Here is a 14,121-nt window from a genome sequence, read left to right on the forward strand (position 1 = left end):
AAAAGAACATGCAAAATGATCAGCAGTAACTGAGGTAATCATGCGAGACTGCTGTGCAGGCACATCAGATTTAACAGACTGACATGAAAGAGAAATCTCAACTATTACATTTGTGTGATCAGAAAAATTAACATCAGCGATTTCAGTGTCACAGTGGGGCACATTATTGTCTAGAGTCTATTGTCATAAAAAAAAATCAATGTATAAAATGATGTTTGAGTGTTTAAAAAAAAGATGCTATATTCTGTGGATTTTCTTGAATACATATAAGTTATTTAAAAATGGAAAGAGAAGAAATATAAGGTACACTCAGCTTTTGGCTTTATGCAAAATGGTTTCCAAATTAGTAAAGCAAATGTTGAAAAAAGGAAGAAACTAACTAAAAGCAGACTCAATTAAACATAAAAACAGAGGACAAGTGTAGCTCCTAATGGTGCCTAATTGTGAAGTGCCACATAAAAAGACCCTAATTTGCCCTCTAAACAGTGAAGTGCACTGCCATTGATGGTACAGAAGCACGAAGTAATACGGCCATTGTGTGAATATGGAAAACACCCAGAAGAAGCCTGCAATTAATTGAATTCATTCATTTATTTCCTGAAAATGTTGCAATATATTTTAGGAATTACTGCTTTTTTCCTGAAATTACTTTTGTATCTAAAAAATGTACACACACACACACACACACACACACACACACACACACACACACACACACACACACACACACACACACACACACACACACACACACACACACACACACACACACTTTATTTGTATTAGATGACCTGCAGAGTTTAGGGAGATTTTAAGTTACTGTTAAGTTATCATTTCTTTTATATTTTAATTTGGATGACATTTAATGATCAGAACACTGTCAAACAGGATCTACTGTATTATCCCACCAACCTGTTTTATAAACTGTAACAAGTCTGACAGATAAGCAGGAAATCACAAGAAAATTGCTAATTAGCCTTTCAAAACAAAAGCATCAATCCCGTCATTAACAAGTAAACCCTAATTGATTACTGCTCTGCTGCAATCAGTACTGGAATCGTAAAATACTTACTGGCTCTGGTTACTGCATTTCAGGAGCTTTCTTGTGTCAGCCTTTATAACCAATTAAATATAACATTCTAAAACTTAATAATTGAATACAAAGAACACATTTATACAAAGCTCAACCAAAAGGCAGAGATTCTAAAAGACTGAGCTTTACAGAGCCTGAACTAAATTGCAGACGAAAAGGTTAGCAGATTTGGGTCTTTCAGAATTGCAAAGTGGAATTCTTTCTTTGTAATTTCCCGCAGTGCAAGTCCACACTGCACACAGAGAGTGTTCACAGTGTGTAATTGGAGGTTTACTTTAACACAAGTCAAGCTCCCATTTTTCAGTGTTCAGGAACAGCAGCCTCAGGTTAAAATTAGAAAAAAAAAACAAAAAAAACCGTTTGCAGCAGTTTTTCTCAAACTGCTCAAACATTTGTCCTCTTTCATTGTGCACCACGAGAAGTCTACATGATCTTTTTCTTCTTTTTAAATAAAAGAAATAGCTTTTTACAAAAACAAACCAACAAGCAAAGCAAAGCAAAGCAAACAAAAACAAAATAAAACAAACAAAAAAAAAAAACCCAAACAAAAAAACATTGTGCTTATACTTAGATAGTTTTCAGGCTTATCTAGATGCTAATACTATCTTGTCTACCTCCGAAAAAATAAAATAAAATGCGATTTAAAGACCAACAAGCTTATCTGAAAAAAGATTTGAAAAAAAAAAAATAGTTTTCAGATCACAGAATGATCTTTAATGCACTGTTGTGAATGCATTACTTGGAGATGTTATGATCTGTTATCTCTTTTTGAAGCTGAAATCTTGAAAGTCTATTGAATAACCGAGCAAAATGCAAGAAAAGAGATTATTTTTTGATAGAATTTAAATGCCAGCATTCATCGCTCAGTGAACTTCGTTCTGACTAAAGTGAAATCGCCTTGTAAATCCCAGGCTTTTATTTTGAAATTTTTAACCGGATGTCTCGTCTGTTGGGGTATTACAGTATGCTTAAAACCAGTCCGCGCCTCCAGTCAGAACGAAAGTTGTCTCCGCTTGGAAAAGTGGTGAGACGGGACTCGTCAGTTTGCATCGCCGTTGCTTCGCGCGCTTACTCTCGCAGAGATGAGGCGGAAGGAGAAGAGGCTGCTGCAGTTCGCTGGGCTGCTCATAGCGGCTCTGTTATTCCTCCCTAACGTCGGGCTATGGTCTTTGTACAGGGACCGAGTGTTTGACAACTCTCTCAACACAGTGGATGCACCGATACAGGTAAGAGAAGCTCGGTTTTAATGCTTCTCATGTCAAACTGGGGTGATGGGACTTTAAGTCAGTCTTGAAAAATATACATGCGCCGTATTTCCCTAAACTGTACCCACTTGTTCTCAGTTTAAGAGACACGTAGGGATACGGTGTAGATTCAGTTGACTCTCACTGAGAATGAGACATCTGAAACACACTCAAGCAGGAGACTTTAAAACTGACAGAAAACACAAGAAAAATCACTTTGGAACGACTCAGAATGTCCGTAGGGCAAAATCTGCCACCAGCCAAGAATATCTACATGGTGTAAAATCGGGACTTTGGAGAACACTGGCCAGGTTCAGGATAATTGAGAGACACATGAAATTGCCCAATCATGCAATACAGTTTAACAAAGTATTCTTAATTTAGGTATCATTCGCTCAAAAGAGTGAGATGTGCAGTATAATTTGAAGAAGCGTGAGATAACAAGAAGTTAATCATCTCTTGTAAAATATGGATACAGCGTAGCTTCAGTAGACTCAAAAAACAAAGAAGACACTCAAAAGGCGACTTTAAAAGTGACAAAATATGAAATAAATTACTTGAAAACGACTGAGAACATGTATAAGGCACAATCTTCCACCAGTATCTGAAGCGTATAGAACAAAAACCTAAGCGCTGCGCAGGTTCAGGACCACGGAGAGGGTCTAAGCGCTGCGCAGGTTCAGGACCACGGAGAGGGTCTAAGCGCTGCGCAGGTTCAGGATCACGGAGAGAACCATGGCACCTAAAGGATTACAAAAAGCTTAAACTTTTTTACCTGACAGGACAATGTCAACATATTACTGCTATATAAAACAATGAGACGTGCAGCAGACTGGTATGACGGCAAGAAGTTAATCATTTATAGAACTGCTCTTTACTGTCAGGTTATTGGTCTCTTCTGTGCTTTGTTGGATGTAGTGCAGTGGAAATGGGAATTTTCTGTATGATGAACAAATGTAGATAGTTTCATTACGGGATCATACCTCCTTCAACATGAGCTTTGTGGCAGTTACCATGGCGAACTATGCAGCTGTCACTGTTTTTTGCATCACTGATTAGTGTTAAGAGGAACTGACCTGTTAATATATTGCATGCCATGTAAAGAATAATGAGGAGCATCTACTAGATTGCAAAATACATTTATGAAAATTCACTCTGACTAGCAATATGAAATATACTTTGGTTTTAAGATCACGATTGTTGTAGTGACTGCATTCTCTGTTGCATTTTGTTCTATTTAAAAGGAAATGACATAGAAGGCACTATTATTGTTATTATTTTTTAAAAGACTTTCACACCTCAGAAGCTGTATACAAAAAAAAAAAAAAAAAACATTAGTCAGGGAGTCTGAGTTGTCTGAAGTATCTATTTGCCTTTGAGGCACTTCCATTATAACTCAGCATCGTTACAAAGTTATATACATGGACAGTGTTGTGAATTAGGATACTGTTTTACACTCCTAGCATACTATTAAGATGCCATTATCTGAGAATCAGATAAAGAAGGCATGTATTGAGTGAGCAGCAGGGAAAAACTGGCTACCTGCCAGCACACACTTCTATTTGCCTCACCTCGAATAAGAGAGAAAAGATGAATGTTTATGCAGGAAGCTTCCAGCAGTGTGAAGGAGGTTCTCTTGTTGCGTTTAGAGTCAGTATGTCCAGTGCCTTTCTACAAAGTGCTTTCACAAAACTGCTCGTCCCTTCTGTATAAAATGTATGCATGAGAAGAAAAGCCACATGTTCAGAGCCAAATTGACACTGAAAGCATGACGCTGTTTTTTCTTTTTTTCATAAATGCCCTCAGTGATGAATATATGCCAGCTCTGAGGGATTAAATGACATTCAAAACCATGAAGTAAAAATTACCACTTAAGCATGATTTATGGGCAGATTCATGTATTACCAACCTGCATTAATGTTTGTAATTTTATCATATTCAGTCAGTGTAAGGTTCTCAATCATGGCTCTCCTGCTAGTGATGCTTGCATTGATTTTTCCTTTCCATTCCCACTGTTTCAACAGAGCAGATGAGAGCCAGTGATTAGAATTTATCATCTACTGCCTGATGTATTCAGTTCTTGAATGGAGAAATGTATCTCTTTTTTTCCTTTTTAAATTATTTTCTCTGCTTCACAACATTAGGTGAAAAATCATCAATAGAGCTGAAATTCTGAAAAAAAATCATCTGTTTTAGAGTCATCTTTAAATGTTAGTAGTTCTTTTTTGCTGAAAAATGAAGCCAGTGCCAACTGGTAAAATTTGAAGTTTATATTGTGGCTGCAAAGGCAAGCCAGTCCCAATTACAGTTTAGCATTGAAATGCATGTTTTCATGCCTGATTGAGAAAATAATTTAGTTTTAGTTAGTTTTTACTTTCTCTAATTCAGTTAGTTTTAGTTAGTTTTCAGAGTGGTTTTGCTTATATTTATTAGTTTTTGTTTAGTTTTAGTTTTTCATACTTTGTCAGGTGCAAGATTCAAGGTGCAAGAGTGACTATTGTGTAATAAAAACTTGACAAGAGATACAGTTTAAAAAAATTTTAATCAAAAACCAACTGTTCACAAAACAGCAGCATTACGTGCTAAATGTGTTTAATATTAAGTACACACATGAACATCAATGGGGAGAAACATAAAGAAAAACAAACTACAAACCCCAATAAACTCTACAATAAACTCCCAATAAACTTTAGCATCAGTGCAGTAGATTAACAACATCTACATGCAGTGTATAACATCAGAACGCACCGAATGTTGGACAAAAACAAACTGAACTCCTTGAAGGATTCAAAGCTCAAATCCAGCAGCATCCTGATGTTATCCATCACATGAACCTGGAGCTGGAGTTTTGGAGCTGCTCAGGCCTTTTTCCACTGACTGGGTGCCGGTGCTCGAACCGTTCAGCAGTTTTTCCACCGCGAACGCACTCAGTGCTCGGCCGAAAAATGGGTTCAACTCCAGCACCGCAAGTTAGCTGGTCTGGAAATAAGAAGGTGTGACGCAAGTGTCAGAAAGGTGTGACTCTGCCATCTCAACATAAAGTTTTCTACCTCTATTTCACTGCATGGTGTGTATTACACGAGAAAAGGGATGCGATTGAATGTGAATTAGGTTGGGCTCTAAGGCCGAACTCGCAGCTTTGTATCAGTTCATATCACAGATAAAAGGATGCAAAGCGCATACTTTTCGCCTTGCTTATAATTGCTGTCTGTGTTTACCTCTGTGCTGCACACAGATGCTGCAGTAGTTTTGTTTGGACTGTAAAATATGTTCGCAGCACAAGAAAGGGGAAAGTGTTCTCCCACATTTGTGCCCTTTGGCTCCCGTTTCCAGACGAGGATCCACCCACACTAATACGTAAAGGATCAGCTTGCAAAGCTTGGTGGAAACGCAGGCCCGCGTTCTTAAGCATTTCGTCGGTACATTGAAACTGACACAAGCACCGACACCTCGGCGGTGGAAACGTAATATCAGAGTGCTAGCTTGGTTAGATGATCGTTAATTAGACTTCAGCGCTGGGTCTTTGCGGGGCCTCTGTAGACATCCGCAAGTGGCTGACGTCATGTTATGCTTGTGTGAGCTGGATTATGTGTCTTAATTACCTTGTGGTTGTGTGTTTTATATGCTGGGGCTTTTTCCCCTCTTTGGGTTTCTGTAGCCGTCTTGCGCGCGCTTCTCAGGTGGACTTTGATATTGGTGTTTTTTTCCGCTTGAGTAGTGTTCTGCACATTTTTTTCATCATCCACAACAAGACACTTGCTTCTATCTGTCTTGTTATCGTACTCAAAGAAACTCCATTAGGGACTCTGCTGTTTTCTCGGCAGACTGCTGCCATTACTTTTCGGACCAGCGCTGTGAGCACACGCACGCATGCATGCATGTACATGTACACTCACAGTTGCAGCGCTCCCAGCTTAAACTGCTACAGCGAAAAAAAAAAAAAAGATTTCATATCAGTCCACAAAGCTCTTAAATAAAATAACGAAAACGAATATCATCTTATTCATAATTTCAGTTTGTTTTAGTTAGTTTTGTAAACCCACAATATAGTTTTAGTTAGTTATCTTTTTTCTTTTAATTATTCTTATTATTTATTTCAGTTAACGAAAATGTTTTTTCAATTTCAGTTTTCTTTATTTTGTTCGTTTTTGTTAATAATAATCTTGCTCTGTGGATAGTTTCATAGCAACTCTGACTGGATTGAGTTTTAACTGGATGTTTCTGTCATGTCTGTGAACATATCTGTCTAATATTATAGTCAGAGAAATTTGTACTTCAGTTTTGCTGAATAAAATTTCATGATTTTATTAGTTTGTAGCAGTAATCAGTAGAAATCTGTGTCTGTGTGTGGCACCTGTGGATGTAGCATGCTACATGGTCAGCTAATGACAAAGCTCATTGTCATTAGCTGATTATTTAGTCCTCCACCCGAAGGTTCAAAATGTGTAATTTAAAACCAGTGGGTGATGTTACGGTGGCGACGTCCGTTTTATATACTATGATAGAAACTATGATGAAAAGTTAATGGAGGATATTTCCCCCTTCAAGCTTTGTATATCAGAACAATACTCTGGCTTTGTTTAAACCATTGTTTCATTTCCTTTTTAGCTAACATTTTATATTAGGATAAACATGCTCTGGCTAACGGTTTCATGAAAAGTGTAAACAAAAAATGGCAGTGGAAGCAATCTGTATGATTCTGTCATTTACTACTTAGATGAGTGTACAACAACAGGCAACTCATGAAGATTGTGCAATTGTAGTTTTGGTAGTGTGAATGTTAAGCAACACTTTGCATAGGCGGTGGGGCACATAATGTGTTAATTTAGCATTCAGTTTCCTTTAACAGTGATTTTAGTAGATGTGAGGTGTCTTATTGTTTTTCTTTTCATGCATTTTATATTTTGGAGCTAGCAGAAAAATCTGAGTCACAGGAGACGCGGTTGCTGTTGTGAATTAGGAAGCCAGTTCACTCCCACTTGACATAAAGTGCCATTATTTCAGCATCATGTGTACTGAAGGCATGCACTGAGTGAAAAGCAGGGAGACAAACTGGCAAGGCTGCCAGCAAATCATCAGCCAACCCTAACATTTATCTTATTTTAACCTCTAATAGCACAGAAACTCCTTTACACTGTTGGAAACTGGCTGCAGACATTCATCTTGTCTTCTGTTTGTTTCTTGTAAACTTTTAATAGCCAAAGACAAATGGAACAAAAAAACAAATAAGGGCAAAAGGAAGGAACAATATGTGTGTCTGTGCTCAGTGTTTGAGTGCTCCCTGTGGGCTGTTATGGCTTCACTGAAGTAGATAAAAATCAATACCCTAATCCCATTCAGGCTTTTCCCACATACGTCTTGTTAGAGACGTTTGTAGCTGATATTTTCTTCCCCTTCTTGGTTTCTGTTTGCTTCACTTGTAGGCAACACATTGCTTAAACCATCAGAATGGCATCAGAGGGCATTCAATACAAACAGAGTGAGCCACAGTCTCATTCATACCCAATATCTCCCACTGATGTATTAGATATAAGACAATATAAATGAATGACATTCAAACATATTGCTTTTTTTTTTTTTTTTTTTTTGTAGATGTATTTACACAGGGAGCAGGACAAGAAAGCCTTTCTACAGCTGTGTCCTCATTTGCATTCATTTGCACTTTTTCACATCCAGATTACTGCAGTAAGCCCTGGAGCATTTCAACATGGGGATTTTGAACTTTGCATTTCTGCCTGGCCCTCAGTCATGGCAACCATGAAGAGTCCAAGAGTAACAAAACGTCACCTGGGAATTCTGAAACCGCTCCCAGGACTTAGTCCTCATCGCCACTATTTATCTGTAGGTTCAGTGTTCAGATTATTTTTTTCCTATCAATGTACAACATTGTATGTCCCCGAAGCTCCATCATTTTGTTGAGTGTTTAACCTTTTACTGGAAAGGGGCTGAAAGTTACTGAAAAAAAAAATTATATTTAGGTGAAAGCAGAGAAGAGAGCTTGTAGAAACCAATCTTTTAATCTCTAGCAGTTAGGCTGACATCAGCTGGCTTATTAAAATCACCCTTACACTCTTTCAGTGATTTATGCTCAGCTGATCATAGAATCTCACCTGCTGCCAGTTCCACATAGAGCCACCAGGGCAGATACAAAGATCCACAGGTACACAGATGGGGTTATATCATTCATATTATTATTATTGTTATTATTATTATTATTATTATTGCTGTTGTTGTTGTTAATAATGTTAACAAATGTCTATGAAATCACTTGTGGCCAAACAGAAGTGCATCATGCTCTGCGATATCTGTTTAACAAAAATAACAGTTCTTGGCAAATTGCACCTCAGTGGTAGTTTTTCTGACTTGACCAACATGTTACCAAAATACACTGCTCAAAAAAATTAAAGAACCACTTTTCAATCAGAGTATAGCATCAAGTGAATTCTGGGATATTGATCCGGTCAGTTAAGTACCAGAGGAAGTTGTTAATCAGTTGAAATTAACAACAGGTGCACTAGAGGGGCAACAATGAGACAACTCCCCAAACAGGAATGGTTTTACAGGTGGAGGCCACTGACATTTTTCCCTCCTCATCTATTCTGGTGTTTTTCATAAGGCTTGCATTTGGCTAGGGTCAGTGTCACAACAGGTAACATGAAGCGATACCTGGACCCTGCTGAGGTTGCATAGGTTGTCCAGCTCTTCCAGGATGGCACATCAAAATGTGCCATTGCCAGAAAGTTTGCTGTGTCTCCCAGCGCAATCTCAAGAGCACTGAGGAGATTCCAGGAGACAAGCAGTTACTCTGGGAGAGCTGGATAGCACCGTTGAAGGTCCATAACCCATCAACAGGCTGGTATCTGCTCCTTTTTGCAAAGAGGAACAGGATGAGCACTGCCAGAGCTCTACAAAATTATTTCCAGCAGCCACTGGTGTGAACGACTCTGACCAAACAATCAGAAAAAGAAACAGACTTTGTGAGGGTGGTTGGAGAGCTCGCTGTCCTCTAGTGAGCCCTGTGCTCATTGCCCAGCACTGTGGAACCCGACTGGCGTTTGCCATAGAATACCAGAATTGGCAGGTCAGTAAAATGGACTCATCTGCCACAATTTGTTTTTCACTTTGATTTTCAGGGTGTCTTTGAAATCATGTTGATAGTTTTCATTTCCATCAAATGACGTGGCATCCTTTTATTCCTAACACATTACACATTATCGATAGCCAGCATGTTTTTGTTTTTTTTTTCCCATTGAGATCTGATGTGTTTTAAAAGTGCTCCTTTAATTTTTTTGAGCATTATATTTTAGTCAGGACCGCTATTGTAAAAAGAAAATTGTTATGTCTGTCTGCAGTGATTTGTACTTGCTGGCATGGCTCTGTTCTGTGACCTCCCTGTCCTTCAGTGTTGACATGGAAAGCATAAGTTTGAGATAGTCAGACACCAGCACAGACTAGAGTACGTATCAGTGACAACATATACAACACTGGTTAGGTAAGATGCAGCATGAAAAGTAGGCAGTAGGTAGTAATTGGTTGCATAGAGGCTTGCAGATACACAACAAATGCAAGAAACCTTTAAATTTGATTTGTTATTGGGTTTGTAAAATCCAATAAAATTTTATTTATATAGCACCAACTCACAACAAACAGTCACCTCAAGGCACTTTATATGATAAGGTAATGACAATACAATAATTACAGATGCCTCTTTTCCACCGTCAGGGTTCGCCTGTGCCTGTGCCCGTGCTGTTCCCAAAAGAACTGGCGAAAAGCTTAGGAACAAGCCAAACCAAACTACTGCAGCATCTGTGTGCAGCACAGAGGTAAACACAGACAGAAAATATGAGCAAGACGACAAGTACGCACTTTGTGTCCTTTTATCTGTGATATGAACTGATACAAAGCAGCAAGTTCAGCCTTAAAGCCCAACCTAATTCACAGCCGTGAAAATCGCTTCGCTTTTTTCATGTAATACACATGTAATATGGTAGAAAACGTGATGTTGAGATGGCAAAGTCACGCCTTTCTGCCACTTACGTCACGTGGGGCCTGAGTGGAACCCGTTTTTCAGGTTCGTGGTGGAAAAACCGCTGAACGGTTCAAATACTGGCACCGGCACCGGAACCCCATTGGTGGAAAAGCGGCTAGAGAAAACCCAGCAGTCCAAATGACCCCCAGTGAGCAAGCACTTGGTGACAGTGGGAAGGAAAAACTTCTTTTTAACAGGAAGAAACCTCCAGATGAACCAGGCTCAGGGAGGGGCAGTCACCTGCTGTGATTGGTTGGGGGTGAGGGGAGGGAGACAGGACAAAAGACATACTGTGGAAGAGAGACATAGATCTCAATTTTATCATGCTCTATATGATGAAATTGGGTCTTATTGTGGATTTCTGCTTCCCTCATTTTCATCTCTTACCCAGTTCTTATCGCCTTAAACCCTAGGCTATTATTAGAAATTTCCACTAGAAAATATCCCAAAATTTAGTCAGTAACAGCTTACAGCAAAATGAACAACTTTAGGCCCTATCAGTGAAAGACACTTGAGTCCCATTAATGTGTTTTAACCTCTTCTAAAAATTATAACTTCAAACATTTTTTAGCTTCGTTGTGCTTCATTCCCACTGTATTTAGTAGTCATTGTTGTAATAAGTGGCCTGTTCAGGGGATTTGCCATGCTTTCCAACAAATGACATCATATGTGTATTTATACCAACTATGGCCCAGAGTCAGAACAGGGGTGTTAAAGGAGGATGAAGCTAACTTTTCCAAATGGAGATACAAGACAGAGATATGAGGAAGTGATATGTTTAAAAAAAAATGCAAAATGAATGCTGTGCTGGTTTTTATTATGAATCTATTCACTGTCATTGAACAGTCAGCCCTATGTTCACTGAACAGTGAATCAGAGTAATCACTTAACAAGACTGAAGCTTTTGGGTGCACCTGTTGTTTCCCACTCCAGCACTTTGTGTGTGCTTTGCTGCTTAGAGTTGAATTTCCATTTATTACTTTGCTGAAAAGGTTTTAGTTTGAAAAGAAACAAAAAATTTGCTGTTTCATTTAAAAACAAAATGGGCTTGAGATGACTGTACTCACCAGTGTGGCTCAATGCTTTTCAGCAGCACAGTGGCAGCTCTTTCTATTAAACCAACTGATTTGCTCCTCTTAGCCATACTGAGCACTGATTGCTGTGGCAGAGGGAAGGAACAACCCGTCTCTAGTCTGCCCCCCCCCCCCCCCCCCAAAAAAAAACAAAAACAAAACAAAAACAAAAACAAAAACAAACCCCCCCCCAAAAAACCAAACCAAACCAAAAAACCAGCATGACTCTGGTCCAATAGATCAGGTGAAGTTGATGCTGCTGACGGGGGCAGCAGATAGACAGTGTGTAGGATCAGGAGAGTCAGTGTAAGCCACATCTGTTCTTTTCGTTAGTAGACGCAAAGCTGAAAGGCAACAAGCAAAGCAAAGTCACTCGTCTGAGTTCTGCTGACAGAGGGACATTTACAAAGAAGGGGGCGGGAGGACTGCAGGGCTGCCACTGCTGCTGATTGTCATGTAACTTGGAGCTTCATCTGAAGCTGTTAACAAAGACAAAGAGGTTCAGTTTTGTGTGGCCTCTATAACTGAAACTGGGCTCAGTCATTTGACTGCAGATTCTGCTATGTAACCATCCATATTTTATCTTATTCTCTATCAGTTCAGATTTGTAAATATATTGGAGCGAAAAGAGCAAAAACAGTAGAAAAAGGTCTCCACAATCACTGGTGTCACCCCATGCAACAGGGAATCATGCCAGGACTGATAAAAACCTTGGAATTGAACTGGTTCTTAATTCCCATCGCTATTAGTTATTAGTTAATGCAAAAAACATCTGTATGACAGCATCCATCCATCCAGTTAAAATGTCAGTTAGAAAAACGTGGGTGAAAATGAAACAAGAGCATGCCATGGCAGAAAAAAAAAATCTAATTAAAACAGGAAACGCATGTCTTGTGTGAAAGTACAATGTTTGGTTGACCTTCCTTTCACGTAACCTCCTCCCTCTGTGGACATCAAATTCTTGCTTGCTTTGTTGCCAGTCGAATAAAGTAATTCCTAAGGCTGCTCGCCTTTTTTAGCCAATAAACTTTAATGTCAACATGTCATTTAAGGTACTTGATAGCTAGAAAGAAAAAAACAAGAGAAGGATAAGAACCCTGATTTCCTGTGTAAAAGCATATGCTTGACTGACCAAACAGTCCACCCAAATGTCAAAGATACAGTATTTACAGGAGTCCAACCTCTCTTCTACCTGCTGAATTTTTGAATCTGATAAACCATAAAGCACCACAGAAGTATTAGAGTTAATTAAAATAAGATCAAAAAGAATCCTTGCAGTTATCACATATTGACTGTAGTACAGATGCAGACATGGTCTCAAATCTAATAATAATCTATAAATTAATGTCTGAAACACCTCAGGTTTAAACCTCATTAGTCAGTCACATCTCATCTGGGAACCTTTATTAGTTTCTTGCGTTGTGCTTCTACGGTTGTTCTAAATTGCCCATAGATGTGAATGGTTGTCTGTGTTAGCCCTGCAACAGATTTAGTGGAATACTTCACATATTTCAGAAAAGTTGATGCATACAATACTATATGCACAGCAACCTTATAATTTCTTATTTAATGCTGAATTATTGCTTATTTCCTCTATGATGTGAAATACGTTTCAGTTTGTAGTGAGAACAGTAAGTTACAGACTCACCTGAGTGTTTATTTTAGCTTTAGTGCAGTGAAAATTCTTCAGCTGAATTTGAAAATTAATTTGTTTTATCAGCTGGAGGTAAACCTACTCTCTATTTTAGTGCACTTCTGAAGCTTAGCGCTGGTCTGTGCTCGGGGGCTGATATTGGGCCCTTTCTGCCAGCTTTGCCTCTGGCTATAGATGTGACAGGAAGCTGCTCTTTGAGCTGGCAGCACCCCATTTCAGCACAGAAGTCCTGTGCGATGACCATTAAGTACTGCTTCTCTGCTGCTTTTCTCTCCTTCAGACATTGTAATAAGGAGCTTTTATGAACAGCTCATGTGAATTTGCACTATAACCAGCAGAGGCTGTCATCCCAGCAGTGCTAGCACACCATGCAGGGTGTGTTTTTGTGGTATTTGTGTTATTTTTCTCAAAAACGAAAGGTTTTGAGCTAACCAAATAAAGATAAATGGAATTTAGGACATGCCCTTCAAAGAAAAATAGCAAAAAAATATAATAAATAAAATAAATTGGAGAATTAGCCCCAGTGATACTTTTAAAGTCTCAATAGAACACGCACATCCAAAGAAACGGGTGCAGGAAAAAATGAAGAATCAATAGAAAACAGAATTCCACACACCAGAACGCTCCTTGAAAAATATTTAATCTAAACAGACCTTACAAAGAAGGAAGGTGATACTTACCAGTGATACTTTTAACTGCTACTTTTTAAAATATTGGTTTGCACTGTGTTGGGTTCAAATCAGGAACCTGATTTGACAGCAACTGCTAGCAACCTCCAGCAACCACTCATAACTGGTTGGGGAATGCGCATATTTTTCCTAGTGTCCAGTGGTTACCAGGCAGTCCCAATTGGTCTCTGTTCCTGTGTGACTGGGTGTCACAAACTGCCTCAGAGTAGGTGATAAGGAGGGAGTCCAAACAAGGGGTTTACTGGAATAAAAGGTCATTTATTAAACATAGGCTGACCAAGAGACAAACATCAGCAATGGGTTGATGCAAGCTGGAGTGGAAGAAAGAGAATGAGTGGT

The 14,121-nt window shown here is 38.9% G+C and overlaps 1 protein-coding gene across 1 annotated transcript in view; it reads left to right on the top strand.

The window, feature by feature from the left end:
- Positions 1 to 2,116: 2,116 nt before the first annotated feature.
- LOC115792330 (polypeptide N-acetylgalactosaminyltransferase 10-like) overlaps positions 2,117 to 14,121 on the top strand; it is a 106,480-nt gene continuing 94,475 nt past the window's right edge. Inside the window, exon 1 of the mRNA XM_030746817.1 lies at positions 2,117 to 2,319. Within this exon, the coding sequence (XP_030602677.1) occupies positions 2,176 to 2,319 (144 nt within the window). The 5' untranslated portion in view covers positions 2,117 to 2,175. The remainder of the gene's footprint in view (positions 2,320 to 14,121) is intronic.

The sequence above is a fragment of the Archocentrus centrarchus genome, chromosome 14 (genome assembly GCF_007364275.1).
Source record: "Archocentrus centrarchus isolate MPI-CPG fArcCen1 chromosome 14, fArcCen1, whole genome shotgun sequence".
Taxonomy (NCBI): Eukaryota; Metazoa; Chordata; class Actinopteri; order Cichliformes; family Cichlidae; genus Archocentrus; species Archocentrus centrarchus.